General features: G+C 38.7%; 1 protein-coding gene across 1 annotated transcript in view; it reads left to right on the top strand.

Moving 5' to 3' along the window:
• atad3 (ATPase family AAA domain containing 3) overlaps positions 1-18,446 on the top strand; it is a 52,218-nt gene that overhangs the window by 16,135 nt on the left and 17,637 nt on the right. The window contains exons 8-13 of the mRNA XM_052039203.1: positions 5,004-5,159; positions 6,611-6,667; positions 6,773-6,898; positions 13,670-13,794; positions 14,520-14,571; positions 15,545-15,615. Of these exons, the coding sequence (XP_051895163.1) occupies positions 5,004-5,159; positions 6,611-6,667; positions 6,773-6,898; positions 13,670-13,794; positions 14,520-14,571; positions 15,545-15,615 (587 nt within the window). The remainder of the gene's footprint in view (positions 1-5,003; positions 5,160-6,610; positions 6,668-6,772; positions 6,899-13,669; positions 13,795-14,519; positions 14,572-15,544; positions 15,616-18,446) is intronic.

The raw sequence follows: 18,446 nt of genomic DNA, 5'->3' as shown, positions 1-18,446 counted from the left end.
AGTGAGTGTAGGAATGGCTAGATATGAAATAAACTGATGGATGAATGGGCATGATGGATTCAACACTTGTAAAATCACTTTGATAGTAGTGAGCACAGCAATGCAACTGAAACATTTTGTATGTTAGGAGAGTTAAGTATAAATCAAACTGAATTAAAACTGCAGCCTACTGGTCAAGAAGCAGCTTATACACTTGGTTTAGCATTGATCAAGATATTGTACAAGTTAAATCTAAAACCTCAGCATGTGCAGATAAGCATTGCAAGGCTGATCTTGGCATGATTAAAATTAAGGCTTCTCAAGGCTACTTGAGCTATAAAAGATGAATTGGGGGAAGTTTGTGTACTGTTACTAAGTGGTAATGCTAAATCTGGAGCACTCTAACAAAGGTATGTCATCATTCTAGAATAAGGGAATTAATGTAATTTATAAACTGCTGAAAGTAAAGGTCATGGATTATTAGTGGAAATGGGGACCCATTAGCTTGAATTCCTGGAAGAGCTGAACAAAATCAGGCCAAACTCCTCTGTTCTGACAGTCTTTGAAGTACTTGTGTAGTTGCAGTACTTATTTCAAACACCAGGTGACGTCAGCTATAAAGGTTTGCTGGATGGTCCTGTGAGAGATGAGATCAAACTGGACAGCAACAATAATTCAACTATCCTTAAGTAATCACTGTTAAAGTGATATGCTGGTGCTTTGTTCACTGATTTATATGCCACCTTTTTTTTGTCTGAAATGTGCAGCTACTAGAAACTTTCTGTTTCAATGAGTTTATCCTTGTGAAACTGTGGCGCACTTCCCACATTTGCCCTTTTTGCAGTGCAAACATTACTGGAGGTCTGCAGGTGGCCATGGCCTTGCTAATAAATAAGCTGTCTGGATGATAGAAGATGAATAAGAAAGGAAAAAGAATTAGAATATAGCTAGCCAGAAGTATGAAAACAGATAGTAAGAGTTTCTATAGCTTTTTTCAAAAAGCAAGTTAACAAATAGTGTTGATGCTATGGTAGGTGAGGTTGGGAATTAATCATGTAAAACATGGAGGTGGCAGATGAATTCGATAGTGTTTTGCCTCAATCTTCACTATAAGAGTATAAAGTAACATCCCAGAAATAGCTGTACATTGGGAATTGGTATGGAGAGGGGAACTCAGAAAACTACAATCACTATGGAAATTGTACTGAGCAAATTGAGCTCTGGAGTGACCAGTCCCCAGGCCTTGATGGACTTCCCAGGGTCTTAAGAGAAGTGGCTAGTGGGATATTTGTTGCGTTGGTTTTAAATTGTCCCACATTCCTTAGATTTAGGGATGGTTACATTAAAATAGCAAATGCAACTCCTTTACTCAAAATGGGAAGGAGGCAGAAAGTAAGGAACTACAGGCTAGTTAGCTTAACATCAGTCAATGGGAAAACATTAGAAACTATTATTTAAGGTGTTCTAGCAGAGCATTTAGAAAAGTTCAAGGTAATTGGGCAGTACCAGCATGGAAATCATTTCACACCAAAAAACACATTATTTAAAGAAGTAACATGTTGTGAATAAAGGGAAAATGGTGAATGTACTATATTATACTGTGTAAACTAAAAGCTTGTGGTGTAAAAGGTAACATTGGCATGGGTAGACGACTGGCTGGCTGATGGGCATAAATGGATCTTTTCTCCTGCTGCTAATGTGTGAATGAGTATCATGCGACAGGAAATGTTGCTGTGGCTTTAACTTTTTACACTTTGTATAAATTACTTGGATGAAGGTATGAAAGGTGTGGTTGTCAAATTTGTTGGTGACTCAAAGGTGGGTAGGAAAGTTGTGACAAAGACATAAGACTACAGAGGGATATAACAAAGTTAAGTAAAGATCTGGCAAATGGAGTTGAATGTGGAAAAATGTGAAATTTGTCTCTTTTAGCAGGTGAAATTAAAAAGAAACATATGTAAATGGTAAGAGATTGCAGTATTCAGATGTAGATAGATCTGGGTGTCCAGGTTTGAAATTTGTTAAAGGCTAATATGCCTGAAGTGTAAGTAATTAGGACGCTTAACAATGTTAGCATTTATTGCTCAGGCCTTCATGCTTTAATTATATAGGGCAGTGGTGAGACTACATCTGGAGTACTGGGTACAATATTGGTATCTTAAGGAAGATTCTATTGCCTTGGAAGCATTTCAGAGAAATTTGCTAGACTATTATTTGGAATGGCTGATTTATCTTGAAAGGAAAGCTTGGTCAGGCTAGCTTTTATCTGGTGGAGGTTGGGAGAGTGATACAGGATTTAATTGAATTATACAAGATCTTGAAGTGTCTTCACAAGGTGAATGTGGCACGGATATGTCCTCTTGTGGGAGAATATAGAAATAGGGGGTCACTACAAAAATAAATGCACATCCATTTAAGAAGGTTGAGACAAGATATTTCCTGAGGGTTATGAGTCTTTAGAACTCTTTCTCAAAAGTGTGGTGGAAATGTATTTGCATACATTTAATGAAGTGGTAGATAGATACAAGGGGGAGGGGTGGTGTTGCTGAATGGTTACCACAGATTGGTAGGAATATGTTGAGATTACCATCAAATCAACCATAACCTTATTACATGACATAGTAGGGTTGAGAGATTATGGCCTTGTCCAGTTCTTGATCTGCATGTTTGTAAATGGTAATTGTTGACAATGTTTGGATCCTCACCTTTTTTTTGCCTCAGAATATCCACCTTTTACATGCTAAATAGGTGCTTGCTCTGTTTTATGCAAATTGATTTGTTTCTGTATCTGATTCTGGAATAGTTAATGTTCCCTTTGTCTGAACTATTGGTGTTAACTCTTTATATACATGTAACAGCAGTAAGTCTGACATTTACAAATCCAGAATGTAATACTTTTTTTATTCCTAAGTAGGATAGGAAAGTTTATTGCTCATCCCTTATTGACACTGAGATTGTGGCAGTGATTTACTTTCTTAAGCATTCCCTGTGGTAGAGAAAATTTGTTTATAGTTTTGGCTGCAAACTGTGGTGTTCAATGAACCTTCCAGGATATAACAAGAATGGTAGTTAGAAAATTCTGACTTTTAGCAGAATTTTTGACTTCCCAGTTATTAAATTCTGACCTTGCAAGTAGCATACCAAGAAGTTGGAAAATTAATTGCAGTGCTGGTACACATTGTATGGCCCACAAGTCATGTCAATTCCCTGGAATGGGTACATTCAGCCCAAGAACACTTGCAATCCCATGTGCTTGCAACCCCATTGATTAGTTCTGTCCTGTCTGGGTATTTATCATGGTAGCTGCCCTGGCTGTAGGCTTGCCAGTAATTCCTGGAAATCTATCCAACTCCTTAAACAAAGAAAAAGCAGGCTGTGATGTCATCAAGCAGGAGTGCTGTGGCTGCAAGCACCTTCTCTTTCACTTGGTCACAATGCTAATGTGCACAGGGCTCTTGTTGACACAAAGTGCAATTACAAGGAGGTCTTAAAGCACTGGTTCAGGCACACTGGGCGTTGAATTACTATTGTTGCTACAGTTCACTTCCCAGGTTTTGCCTGCTGTGTAGTACTGCAGTAAGTCAAAGGGCAGTGGTACACCACTGTAAATGGACTCTTGTTTTTAACTGCCTTCTAAACATTCTGAAGGGGTCTACAAGTAATGGTATCTGCTCTTGTTCATCTTGCAAAATATTTGTACACTGTGTTCCTTTGATGCCCAGCTCAGACTGTTCTTTATAACTAGTTCATTTTGTAATTCAGCAGTGTTTGACCTTTGCTGCACTGCCAAGTTGGATAGTCTTACTTTAATATTAGGGTGTTTCTTTCAATCCTCTAAAAGGATTGAAGAATTGGTATTAATTTTCAAATGCATTATTGAAATGGGCACAGTATAGATGCTTAATTATGATTGTGAGGACCTACATCTATCTTGAGTACTTAAACTAATTATAAGAACAGTTCATTGTGATGGGGTTAATAACAAGCCCCTTTGCTCAAACAGCTATTGCTTTACTCAGCTTTGCTCTTTTCCTTCTAAGTTTCAAGTTACCCCCCACTTCAAATTCCTGTCTCTGCATGTGCATTCTCACTGTCAAAAGTAAGACCAAATGCAATCCATGTAAATCCACTTAGTCCTTTTTACAATATTTTATTAATTCCACAGAAAAAAGAGTACATGCATCAAAGAAAGGATAAAAATACTACTGAATACATTGTGTTAAATCATACTTGAGATCACAATACTCTAAATTAATAATCACGTGATAGTTAATAAAGAAAAAATTGGAGTAATTTTATTATTTTTTTTAAAAATCTACACACGCAGTCCTGCCCCAACATGTTTCCTTCTGCCTTTGTATAGACCTCTTAAAACTCAAGTTCAGTATTGTCTAATTATCACTTTTTCAACGTGAAATAGTTTCATTCTCCCAAAACTTTCTAAGCCTTACTGAGTGCATTTTGGCTCTTTTGATCTGTTTTTTGAAGTAAAAAGAAAAATGTTCTGGTTTTCTGCTGACTCCATGTGTTTTCTACATTTGGAATGTTTGCTATCACGTCCTCAAAAAATAAAGCAGGGTAATTATCAGGGAAATCAGATGGAAGCTAAGGATGGAAATAGATTAATGTAATTGGAGTGTGGGGTGGGAGGAGAAGGGCATAATAGAACCCAGACTATTCCACTACTAGTGGAATTTTGGAGGTGAATGAATATTCTGGATTTTCATTCACTTTTTTCCTTGGATATGAAATTTTTGCACAGGGTTTAATAGTTGATTGAGTTTGTTACAGAAATGTCTTGAATTCTGGAGTACAAGCTTGATTGGGTAGGAATAAGCCCAGATATCTGTTCTTATTACCTCTTGAAGATTTTAAAGTGCTTGCTAAAGTTTTCAACGTCTCCACAAGAATGTTCATAAACTTTCCCTGGAATAATCATTGCATAATTGTCATGTCTTCTCTAGTGACGCTTTATTTATGCACTACCACATCTTGTAATTTTTCCTTATGAAATTTGTCCTTAGGTGGCTGGACTGACACTGCTGGCTGTTGGTGTTTACTCGGCCAGGAATGCCACAGGAGTTGCTGGGCGATATATTGAGGCTCGGCTGGGAAAACCTTCCCTGGTTCGGGACACGTCCCGCATTACGTTAGTGGAAGCACTGAAACATCCAATCAAGGTGGGACAACTTGTTGCATTGGTTTGGGAGAATTGGTGATCTTTCCTGTGTAAAAGCCTGAATGATGATACAGTGGAGTGTACTTGCTCCATATCTGAATTCGGGGGGCCACCTGCATGGTGAAGCCCAGCTTCCGCAGTCATTCCTGTCTGGCCTCAGTTCTCTATCTAGCTTCCGTGTTGCATTTGTCCTCGTAGATAAAAAGGGAAACTTTTCAATGTAATTTAAGATTTCAAAGAGACTTGCATTTATATAGCACCTTTTTGCATTACTTCTGGGATATTCCATTGCTCTTTACAACTGATGAAGCTTTTTTGGCATGTGGTCACTGTTTCTGTTTAAGAAATGTGATGAGTAACATGCCCAAATTCCCTCATGTAAGCAGTGTTAACTAAATCTACTGGTTTAGTGCTGTTTTTTATTAAGGGAAAAATTATTCCCTGGACACCATATTCCCCTCTGACATTGAAAAGGAAACTAGTATATACTTGAGAGTTGGTGGGGGGGGAGGCGGTGCTAGGATTACAAGGCTTTGGGGAAAAGATGGAAGTGAAACTGTCTGGATTGCTCTTGCATGAAGTAACCTATCTGTGATTCTGTTCTTCAGCATAATGCTGAGGTTTTGTTGATGCTTGCCCCAGTCTCTGTCTTAATATCTCATCCAAAAGAGTCAGCATTTACACAATACTACACTGGAGTGTCAACGTGAATTTTTGTGCTTGCTATCAAAATAATACATTGATAACTTGTGTGTTAGTATATCAGTAGCTTTTTGTACTCTTAAGTAATGGGTAATTTAAATGCACATCAACAGTAAGACTTGGAAGCTACCCAGCAATTGGTTGGTGTTCTTGAGCACCAGAACCACTTTAGGTGAAATAATGCACTTCTCTATAGAACTGGATGATATGCATTTGGGTCAGCTGAGTAATATTTTGGAATCTCTTCTCTACTTTCAACTTTCAAAAACTATGTTTGCATTTGGTGATTTTCTGGCAATCTGATACTTTCACAGTGGTTAAGATGAAAAGTTAGAAGTAAAGCACTTTCTGGGAACTACATTGATGCACAAACTGAGAGTTCTAGAGTTATTAATGCATATAGGCTGGTAAGTGGTGAGATGTGCTTAGCTTTTCATCTGTGGATAGCAAGGCTGCAGCATCTTACCAACTTCTGAGAACACTATATATTCAACCTTTGAAGTTTATTTAATGGGTGTTGGGGGGGGGGGGGGGCGGGTGGTGGAGGATTGTGTAGGCATTAACTTCGGTAAATCAAGCCTTTTGTTTTTCTCCAGCTCCTGTTTTTATAGATTAATGTAGGTGGGAGTTCAGTGAAGGTTGAGTATTCCCTTTTTTTTTGCAATGTGTTTTTTACTTGAGCATTTATCGTGGGTGTGTAAAAAGAGCTGTATTCAGTTTTGAAGATTAATCTGAATATTTTTTCCCCAGGTTGGTAAACGTTTGATGAGCAAGCCACAAGATGCACTGGAGGGAGTCGTGCTGAGTGTGAGTTACTGCATTTCTGCTTTTTTTTGTTTCCACATTCATCTTGGTGCCTGCAGAAATTCTTTGCGTTTCCCATTTTCATTCAGTTCTCATCTCTGTCCATAGCCAAAATTAGAGGAACGTGTTAGAGATATTGCCATAGCAACCAGAAACACCAAGAGTAACAAGGGACTATACCGAAATATCCTCATGTATGGACCTCCAGGTACAGGGAAAACCCTTTTTGCTAAGGTAATGTCACACTTAAAGCATTTTCATCAATTTTCTGCATGTTGTTTTCTAGGAGGGCATTTACCTTGTGGGTTACATAGCTTCTACAAATGAGGTACTGAGTGTATTACAGTGTAGCGCTCAATCCAGCCCTCTGTAAAAATCTTCAGGTACTAAATGCCAGTAGGGAAATAAATTGCATGTGTTCTCCGCCCTCCCCCTTGTACCACCCTTCAACTGATGATCCCTGCAAACCTGCTTATAGCAACACTAATTGCTATGTGAGGTCAGTGAGTCATGTCGTTGTCTCTAGCCCTGAGATTCAAATTAAATCTACTGTTTAATTTTGAGCTGTAAAAGTAAATATAGTGGTGCCTTGAAGGTTTACAGCCCAGTCACAGTTAATGTAATATTTTGTTTTACTGTTATTTTTTCTAATTCATTTGTTGGTAATTATTGTTTTTATTTTTGGGTTTGGACATTACTGGCAAGGCTAGCATTTATTCACATCCCTCCATTACCCCTGTGAATAACAAGAACAACTTGTATTTAAATAGCACCTTTTAATGTACTGGAATATCCTAAAACACCCCACAGGTGGATTTTCAACAAAAAGATCTTAGGGCAATGAGATCAAGATTTTACACTGCATCTTAAAGAAAGTAAATGGGGCCAGGCCAAGCCATGACAAGATTTGAAAACAAGGGTGAGAATTTCAAAAGTTGAATCTTTAAATTAGTAGGCACAAGTTGAATAGGACTAGGATATGTTAGGAGAAGCTGGTTGAGTTTTGGATAACCTCAAATTTGCATGGTAGAATGACGAAGGCCTGGTCTGTATAATTTACAGATGACAAAAGAGATGACATGTAATATGAGCTGCTTTTTGGACTATTGATGTTGGTGTTCCTACACTGTTAGACAGTAGGAAGTTCCAAGATTTTGATCCAGTGACATCAAAAGAAACACCAATAAATTTCCAAGTCAGAATAGTGTGTGACATGTGCATAAGTCGATAGAAGTTGAAGGTTTGATTGGTTTTGTCAAAGTAACCTTGAAATGTTTCTGAGGGCATATTTCAGATGATACAGGTAGGATGTATCCATAGTAAAAGGAATGAGTATTTGGGCTCATTTGTTGAATTGCCTTGTTCCAGGTGATATTGAGCTGCTTGAATGGTGTTGGAATTGAGCACATAGTCGAGGGGAAAGTGTTTCGTCACATTCCTGACTTGTGCTTTTGGGGTCTGGTTGAGTCGGTGACCACCAAATAGTTAGCCTAGCGGGAAAGTCAATGGTGACTTTGAGGATATTGATGTTGGAGATGTCACTCTTGTTTGAAGTGTCCTTGCTTGGCACTTGTGTAGCACAAATGTTATTTGTCATTTATCAATACAGTTGGATATTGTCCAAGACTTTTGGGCACCAACGTGCCTACACCTCTTCTTACCTGAGGAGTTGCAAATGGAAACGAACACTGCAATCATTAGCAAATATCTCTTAACCTCTGTTATAATGTTTAACTTGAGTCATTGATGAAGTCACAACATTAAAGTAAGGCAGACTTGCATTTACTTGTTGTCCTGGGATGTCCCGGGGAATTTTGCTATCAAGTAATGATAAAGTAATCACTGTGATATAGGTGAATGCACAAGTGGGTTTATGCACAGTGTAGTTCAACGAATAGCAAATGATCATTTAATGTTATTTGGGTGATGTTAGTTGAAGTGGTAATATTGAACAAACCACCATGGTTGACTTTGAATTGTACCATTATATCTTTTACAAAGGGTAGGTGATCTCATTTTAACAAGTCATCCAGGACAGATGACTACCACGTGTGACCTTAGCCACAGCTAGTATCTGGAGACATGACTCGCTCGGATTATAAAGTGTAGTCTGCTTAACCAACTTGCTGTGAGCTATACTCATTGCCTCCTACTAGTTTTGTTTTATCTTGGGTGAGTTGAAGCTTTGGTTGAGAAAAGGATTTAATTTCAAGAGTACAAAAGTAGAGATGTATAGAGCAAGAGGTAATCTGTTGGAAGAACTCTGCGGGTCAAGCAGCATCTGTGGAGGCAGAAGGATGGTTGAGATCCTGCATCTAGGCTGAGGGTATAAAGAGAAGACAGCCGGTCTGTAGAAGTGAGAGAGGACAATTGGGGGGTGGGGGGAATGATGGGCAGATGGAGCCAGGTGGGGGAACGAATAGGGAAGGTGAGCCAAAGGAGAACAAACCCTGGTAGATGGGTATGTGGGTGATGGGCAGGTGAGGAAGGGTGATGCATCTCGGCAATGGGGGGGGGGGGGGGGGTTTATGGTAAAAGTGAACAGAGGGAGACCCTGGGAAAGGAACCCAGGGAAAGTGTGGGGGTTACCTGAAATTGGAAATTTCAATGTTCATGCCATACCAAGTGGAATATGAAGTGATTTTTTTTTTGCTGTTTATGTAATGGTGTGAAGAGAGCGATGTCTCCTACCGTAAAAGTCTGCGTAGCATGCAAGCCCACATCCTATAGAAATTTTTTTTCTCTAAATGGTTGGAGATGAATAAATGAATTTGTAAGAAGGCTGAGAATGATGTGCTGTGGACAGGTTGAAATGCAATAAACATAATGAATTTACAGCCAGGCAGAATGTTGTCTATTCAGACTCCTGCAGTGTTTACAGAAACAGTGAAATGATCTTTTAATTTCTGCTGCTGTAGATTGTGTATTTTGATTGCAGTAGTGAATCAGCACTGCCCCTGTGGCATTTTGCATTCTCAGTACCTTGAGTTAGTAACTTCCTGCAGATGCAGAGGATTTAAAAGGAACTGAGCAATTTATTCTGTAATAGCACAGTGACTGATGCATTGTCAGGTGTTAAGAAATGGTACAAAATGTTTCAAAATTTCACTCTCAACATTTAAAATTACTGTTATGAATCTGCGATTAGATATGATAGGGATGCAGTGGGAGGGGATGATCAGTAAGAAAAAGCCAGAAATCTTTGGGTAAAGGTTAGGGTAGAGAGCAGATTTGGTGAGACTACCATGATTTTTTTAGATAATTGCAATGATGCTGTTCAAGTCATGTGTTTGAAGCAAGTATGACATTATCAATGTTGATCTTGTCTAAAGGTGTTTGGGGAAATGTTTGGAATACTGACCATGCACCTGTCTTGACAAGTGATATATGTTTTGTTAATTTAAGATGGTTCTTATGATGGTGGATAATAATTTTGTATGTGAGATTGGCTGGTTGCATATGAGACTTGATTGCGGAATATGCACATGCAGAGCACATGCAGTGGTGATTTGGTACTTTCTTATCAGCTTTGCACCGTGCTGAGTTGTCACATTTCCTTCCCAAGGGCAGACATTTAGTAGAATCACCTGCAAAGTGAACACCAACAGGAATATCTTATCTGCTAGTTTAATAACGACACTGACTCCACTTGTGACAGCTTCACAGGATTCCACCACTGTAAATGGCCCAGCTGCTTAATCACTTCATTTGTGGAGAGTTGCATCAACACTTGTAACTGGATCAAAGAAAATTAGCCTTAAATTACAGAGTCATGGGGCTATATTTAGAAAGCAGAATTCTTTTTATATAATACTGCAGTGATTCAGTTTGTACCAGAACTGAATAAGTTGTACTGGGCTTTGAAGCAGAGCCAGAATATTAATGTAATTGTACCCAGCCCTTGATGCAACTATATCTATCCAGTTATGTCAAAAATCCTTTTGTGTGCATTTCCTAACAGCTTCTTCCTATAGTTAGTTCTTAAATCTACTGAGAATTGGAACTGTATAGCTCTACTCATTGTCATCTCATGGCAGTAGTGATGCTACAGCACCTCAGTTGGTGGGAGGCCAAAATTTAGAGCCTAAGGAGACTGTAACGGTGGTTTCGATCGTTAATATGGATGTAGAAATTTATAATAGGAATACGTGAGAACTTGAGAATGAGGAATTTGAGTCTGTTTGGATGATTGGACACTAAATGCTGTGCTAAAACACAGTAAATCGCATTGTCCATAGAGTGTGGATTTTGAGAAAAGAATTTTGAGGTAAAGGCAACATTGTGGCTTTGTATTTAAAGGAAGAAGTCAATTAAATAACATCAGATGTGTTGCAGCTGCAAGCTGAGTCCAGTTCTATGTTGCCTGCATAGAGCCAAGATTAAGGACATCTTAATGGGGCTGGAGTGGAGGAGGAAAGGCCCAGTGTCATGGACCATGTGAGAGCCAGTAGTGTAGTTAGGACTAAGAAGTGGTTCTGCTGAAAGGGAATGAGCAATTTTGGGTTCATTTTAAAAGAAAAACAGAACCATAGAGTTGGTAATCTATGTGTGACACTGAGCCACATATATATTGGCAATGAGAATAGAATTCATTGCATGGGGGAATAGGCTTTCAATTCATGGGACACTGGCACCAATACCAGGGACAGGAGGAGCTGTTCCACTGTGGTTGTCTTCATTTGAATCTGACTGGAACCAATGTTGGTTCCAGTCAGATTCAAATTGGAAAAACATGAGCTATCAATAAGACTTTAAACTAAATCCTGGGTGGAAGGAGTACTTTGTTTTAGTTGGGGGAAATTCAGAAAGTTTAAAGGGAAAGATCAGGGTGATAGCGCAGGGTAGCAGAATGAGTAATGATATTTGGAGTTTGTCAGGAACGGACAGAGCCTACAGACATGAGGGAATACCTTGAATTTAAGACAGTGTGGACAAATGGTACGACAAAATTTAAAGCTCTGCTTCTGAATTCATGCAGCTGTCATAACTCCCAGTGGCTGTTGGCTTATACCATATATGGAGACACGGTTGTAAAGTGACCATGGTTAGGAGTTAAATATTTCAGGATGCACATAGAAAGAAGAGGCAAAATAGAAAAGGAGGAGGGGTAGCCCAGCTCTGCACAGTCCTTAAGCAGTGATTTGGATGAGGGGATCAAGTAAAGTGGATCACAATTTGCTGATAATACAACACTGGGTAGCAAGCAAGATATGGAGAGGCTTCAGGGGCATACAGAAAGGCTGTATGAATGAATATAGGCTAAATGATGGAAAATGGAATATAATGTAGAAAAGTGAGGCTGTCCACTTTGGTAGAACAAAAATATAGAAGATGCATTTTTTTTTAATGGTGAGAGATTGAAAGGTGTGGGGTTTAGAAGCACCTGGCTGTCCCTTTCCACGAATTACTGAAAGTTAATGTGCAGATACAACAAGCAGTTAGGAGGGCAAATGGTATATTGGCCCTTATTGCAAAAGTAATGACATCTTCCTGCAGTTAAATACATTCCTGCTGAGAATGCCCCTGAAATATTAAGCAGACTGGGCCTATATTCATGCATCTGGGAGAATGTTAGTTGATCTTATTGAAACTGTCTGCTATTAAACGAGCCAGAAGGTTCGGGGATGAGAGAATCGTAGTAATAGCTTTTTCAGTTAAAGTGATTTGGAGGATCATCAAAGACTACCAGGTCATTAAAAGATGCTTGAGATCAAATCTGATGCAGGGATGATGTTTCTTTTGACTGAGGTCTCTAGGATGTGTGGTCAGTCTCAAAATAACAGGCTGGCCATTGAGGAAGGAGAGGAGAAAAAATTTCAACCAAGAAGAACTCTCTACCTGAAAAGGAGCTGCGTAGGCTCAATTCTTGAATATATTCAAAAGAGATAATAGATTTTGTATCTTAAGGGAATTGTAGAATATAGGGGTTAGTACAGGAAAGTGATATTGAAGTAAAAGATGAGACTTGATCTTATGGAACGGAGGAGCAGATGACTGGTCAAATGGCTGCCTACTTTGCTTTTGAGTTCTTATGATTGGTCAATGTACAGATATTAATAGGTCTGCATTCACTAGTATTAATGGACATTTATTCCAATATTTCCGTGCATATCAAATACATCTGTGTACTAAAGAATTAATAAGCTCTGCATTTATGCCGCATTGTAACTGTGGAAGCTTTGGAGCATGTCATCGGAGCTGCTGATAACGTTGAGATAAATGTGGAATATGAATGGCAAGTTAATAAGAGCAGCAATCCATCCCCGAGGTACACATACTCAATCTCAAAAGTAGGGAGTGTGGAAAGATAGCATGCTAGTCATGTGCAAAGACAAATAATATGTAAGCAAACACTTCATGAATAGAGAGTGCACAATACTCAGCAAGATGTTGACTGATATTAAACACAGTTATAAATCTATGGCTGTTATTAAAAGTTCAGGGATAAGAGGATCTTAGTGATAGCTTTTTCAGTTCAATGATTTGGAGGACCAGGTCATTAAAAGATGTTTGAGAACAAATCAGAAAGGCCTTTTGGATAGGCAGAGTACTCTGATTCATTAATTGAGTATTTTGCATCGGTCTTCACTCAGTAGTCTGATGCTACAGTTTTTAACCAATTGAGTGTTGCTTTAACACAGGTGCTGTTTTTCAGATCGGTTGTTAATCCTAGATCCCGTCTGCCCCTTGGGTAGATGAAAATGGTCCCATGGCACTTTTTGAAGAAAATCAGTATATTTGCTCCCAATATTCTTCAATCCAATATCACTTTAAAAAAAAACCTGATTGCTGCTTCTGAAGATTTTGCTGTATACACATTGGCATTTCTCTTAAATTATAACAATGACTACATCTTGAAGTACTTCATTAACTTAGGTGTACTTTGGGGGTATCCTTTAGGTAAACAAAAGTCTTCCCTCTGGAAAATACTTGACTTGTAATGTTGCCTTTCTGCAAAAACTAGTGACGGCACCTTACCTTTGTAGTATTTCTTTTTCTTGACAGAAACTAGCTGTACATTCCGGCATGGATTACGCTATCATGACAGGTGGTGACGTGGCCCCCATGGGACGTGAAGGTGTCACCGCCATGCACAAAGTCTTTGACTGGGCAGCTACTAGCCGGAGAGGGTGAGTTTGTATTAGTTTGGTGGGTAGGGAAGAGGGGGTCGTGAAGGTCACTTTTTTCATAATTATATCTCAGTTAATTTTGCAGTGTCTTAAATAATTGTAGCTTGCTTTAAGAATAAGTTTAAATTTGTATGAATGATATTTGAGGCAGTAATACTGACTGGAATTTTACCAGTGCAGTAAGGGTTAATTCCTGCTTTGAAAGCCACATACTTGCATGGCTGTGATATTGCAGAACTCCACTGATTTCTGTTGCATTTATGTTTGGGAGATGAATATTGCTGCCGATTTGTACAATTTGTTCTTCCTGCTATTTGCTTCCAGGTTGACCGCCAATTGAGTTAAATACAAAAAAAAATAAGCAGCATTGTACCTACATTGAGACTTAGATTTTCTGTATTGCTGTTAATAAGTTTGGAGCAGTGGACTTGTACTTTTTAAGAACATGAGACAGTCCAAATCCATTGTGTGCGGGCATCAATCAAGGGAAACCTTCATTTCAATTTTAGTGGATTGGTCCTACACGTGTTCCATGTGTACCTATCTAAAAATGCGGGTGCAACTTGGTCATTTTCTGGAAACGTTTTATTCTTGGATCAGTGTTCTTAGCTTTCGTGGCACTTTGTGTATAAGAGGAATGAGTTGTTTGTGTCTTTTGGATTTAAATATTTCAATGCACTAGTCTGAAGTCAATGGAATGGCAATAAATTGTCTCCTGTACACAGGCTTTTGCTGTTTGTGGATGAGGCGGATGCGTTCCTTCGAAAGAGAGCAACAGTAAGTACATTACCCACATGCACTTACGAATTTTTTTGAAGAATAATTAATACAAGGAAGTGCTGCTTGTACATTAGTCCTAATCAGTTGTGAGCATTTTTATTTTTAAAAAGTTAAATTGTCGAGGGCCTTGGTGGGTTCAGTGTGAGGGTGGGCCTCTGCTGATCATGCAGAAAGGTATGCACTGGCTGGATCTACTCCCCTCATTTAGTAACTGGGTGTGGATGAGGAGCATCATCCCAAATATGAAGCTTGGGTTTGGGAACTTTGGGTGGGAGCAAGCATGCAGCTTCTTCTATTGCTCTGAAAGGGTTCTGGTGGGAAGGAATTTAGTGCTAATTGGTTAGGAAGTGACGAGAGAAAAATTAGTATTGCAGTACACCAGAGTATCCCATCCCTCCATGTCATAACAGGTGCCTGAAGTCCCGCACCCCTAGGTTCAAGAACAGCTACTTCCCTCGTGTTGACTATTACTTGCTTTGGTTTCTTTTAGTACTCCACGTTTAGAGTTGATCTATCTGTTTCACCATCTTCTGTTTCTTTTGTAGGGATCTGCACTACCTATGTTGGCTTTCTCGGTGCTTTTTCTTTTAACTTAATATTCTGTACTACCTTTTTTTAATTATCCATCTAGTTTTAAGGCAACTAAAGATTTTACCCTTTAGTGTACATTGGTTCTGTATCATACTAAATGGGTTATTGAACACCTGCCATTGAGCTATGGTCATTTTATCCAATAATGTATTTTTCCAGTATATAATGGTGGTTTCTTCTCTTTGCATGGCAGTCAGCATTGCCCAGTGTACAGCCTTAGTAGCTCTTTTAATTTCTCTCTTTTTCAAACTCCACACTGAGCTTCGATTGCTGGTTGATAAATGTTCATGCATCATTAATATAGGTTATTTTGTCCAGGAATTTGGGAGGATGCTTCTTTTTCATAATCTTTTTGTTTTGTCTTGTGTTTTTTTTTCAGGAAAAAATCAGTGAAGATCTGAGAGCAACATTGAATGCGTTCTTATACCGAACAGGGGAGCAAAGTAACAAGTAGGTATCAGTCTTGATATCCAAAGTTACTGAGAGCACAACAGTTAAATCAACATCTGAAAGTAAGAAAATGACCCCTCTCCGGAAAGCCTCTGTTTAACCCTTTTTAATTTCTTCTCATTTATTGTGCAGTAAATTGCAGAGTGCAGTATCCAGTGTCGAGGATTAAATTATAGATTTCTGATAAACCTCATGAGGTTATTTGGAAGGAGAAAAAATACAAGTGCTACCACTACAGCAGGTTCATGAAGTTAGGTCTAGTACCTGTCTGAGGTAATTTTCCTCCACCAAACATACTGAAGCAACAACATCACAAAGACACCTGGGATTTAATGAGAAAACATCTATAAAGTAGCTAGCGCAGAGGTAAAAGGGATTTTTAAAATAAAACAGTCTTCAGATACACCACCTGAACCATAGAGGCAAGTACTAATAAATTACTGGCTTATAGAAAGCCACCACCACTGTCACCCCACCTTGGGTATGTTGTGCTGTCATTAAAGTTAACTGAAACCTTTTGAGCCATAATCATAGAACTGAACATTATAGAAACTGGCCCTTCATCCCACCACATTCATATTGACCTTTTGTGCATTTACACTAATCCCATTTATCCTATTAGTGCCGTATCCTTTATGCTTTGCCTACTTAGGTCTTTGTCCAAATGAATCTAGAACATTAACTATAGACAATCCTGGCAGTTCTGTTATTGGGTGTGACTTGGAAAGTGCGCCGGTCACTGGCATTTAAAGCTTATTTGTACTTGCTCCTGAGAATGTGCTAGGCCATCTTCATGAATTCTAGTGGTATTTAAGAGTGAAGCATTCCTCTTGTGTTGGTCAGGAGTTGCGTATAGCAAGCAATGATGGTATCTTTCCTTGCCTGAAGGATGTATACATTAGTTTGGTTTTTAAGATGGCTTGGCATCTACATCATTAATTTTACTGATACCAGTCTTTTTCCAAAATTGATTCAAATTCCTAAACTGTAGGTGTACTATTCTTTATTCTCTGGATTATTATTTCAGGCCTTTAAATTACCAGTGCAATAACAATGCGCCAATGCACCCAATCCTATTATGGTCCAATACAGAATAGGTAATCTGAATCCTAGTTTAACTTGCATGGTTTCCAATTTGGGAACCTACAACTATAAAGAGAAACTTCTAGATGTAACTACCACAAAAGGATAAATACCTTGAATAACCCAGGAAGAAGATGAGGTAAGTTTTGTGTGTGTGTGTGTGTGTGTGTGTGTGTGTGTGGCTGGAGACACTTTTTGGAGATTGGGGCTATCAAAGCTATCAGAAGTAGAATAAGAAGGGACTGGTATTATGAACTGAGATGGTAACTTTCATTCCCCACGTTTAAGGAACTTGGAACATACCTTGATTGGAAAGTAGTTTGAGTATATCCAGTAATGATGTTAGTTAGCAAGGGTCTGCTGGAATGTTTCTACATCAGTTTAGGGAGCTGATGAGGAATTCGAGTTTCTCTAAAGATGACCACCATGTTTTTATACCTCTCCCGAAACTTTTGTTGAGGGTGGCAGAGGAAACGAGTGATAATCTATAAGAGGCTTTGAAGAGCTTTTTTTTAGATCTTTATTTGTTTGTCGTGAATGTGGATACAGCTCCCTAACACTAAAATGGTGCTTTTTGAAGTATGACGATAAGGGATCCACTGAAAAGTGCTGAAATTAGTTTGTAGAGGAGCCATTAGAGTTTCCTGGAGTTTTTTGTTGTTGTTGTTTGAAGCACTGTTCCTAATCGGAACCCAGATCAATAAAACCCTTGTCTTAATCTATGGTCAAAAGAATCTATCTGTAGGCTTAGGTAGAGTACTGTTGGTTTACACTATACGCACAGTAGTAATCGCTATTTTTAATATACAGGATCTCTTAATATATACAAACCTGGCAAGACAATATTTTACTTATGAGAGTGCACACTGCTGCAGTCATAGCCTGCCCTCCTTGCAACTTAGTCGACCAACTAGTGCAGTGCAGTCTTTGTTGTACTTTAAAAATCTAATTGTGGCGTCCTATTACTGCCATTCACAGTGAATATAATTGCAGTATAGAGGTGAATAAATCAGTTTCTTGACCATGTGGTTTTATGATTATTGTAGAAAGTCTTGAATGCTAATGCACTTATCAGATAGAAGCCTTGTCAGCTGTTCCCAGCTAACCTCTGTCATGCCTCCTGCTTATTGATTGACACACAAGCTAGCTTTTTAAAATAGCTGAAGGGTAAATCATTGTCTAAAGTAAGAAGACGTTTACAGTTCAACTAAAAGCAACTGAACCATTTAATAAGCAGCAGTCTGTAGTTTCAGCTGGAAATGTATTTTTCATTTCTTGGTTAATGCTTAGAAGTCTGTGGTTTTAAAATGCATCTTGCTTTATTTTTGTTAATCTGATGCAATCCCATGGTTTTACTGGTGGTGAGTTGTGATTGTGATAGAATTTTGAGGTCATGGAATAAAGCAGTAGTAGTGCTTTGTTTTCAGTTGGCTCAAAGGCAGCTTTAAAGCACGTTTTGACTGTCCACTAACCCCCAGCATGACTGTCTAGGTTTACATATTTACATATGAAGGTCCATTTCGATGTATTTGAACTGCAGTTTCATGTCCTCTATTTTTATTGAAATATAGCAAGTGATGGCGATGCTGATTTGGCTCTGAGGTGTTATTGAGCTCAATGGTAGGATTAAGGTGCAGACACATTCTGCTGCTTTTTTCCCTTCTCCCTCTGTGTTTCCGCAGTTCATTTGGTGCTTTTGCCAAAGCATCAATTCATTATTTCTGCTGGTGCGAATTGTCGTCTGTAGC

This window comes from Pristis pectinata, chromosome 26, assembly GCF_009764475.1.
Source record: "Pristis pectinata isolate sPriPec2 chromosome 26, sPriPec2.1.pri, whole genome shotgun sequence".
Classification (NCBI taxonomy): domain Eukaryota; kingdom Metazoa; phylum Chordata; class Chondrichthyes; order Rhinopristiformes; family Pristidae; genus Pristis; species Pristis pectinata.
The sequence above is the reverse complement of the archived record's forward strand: the minus strand, read 5'-3'. Positions and strand labels throughout refer to the sequence as shown.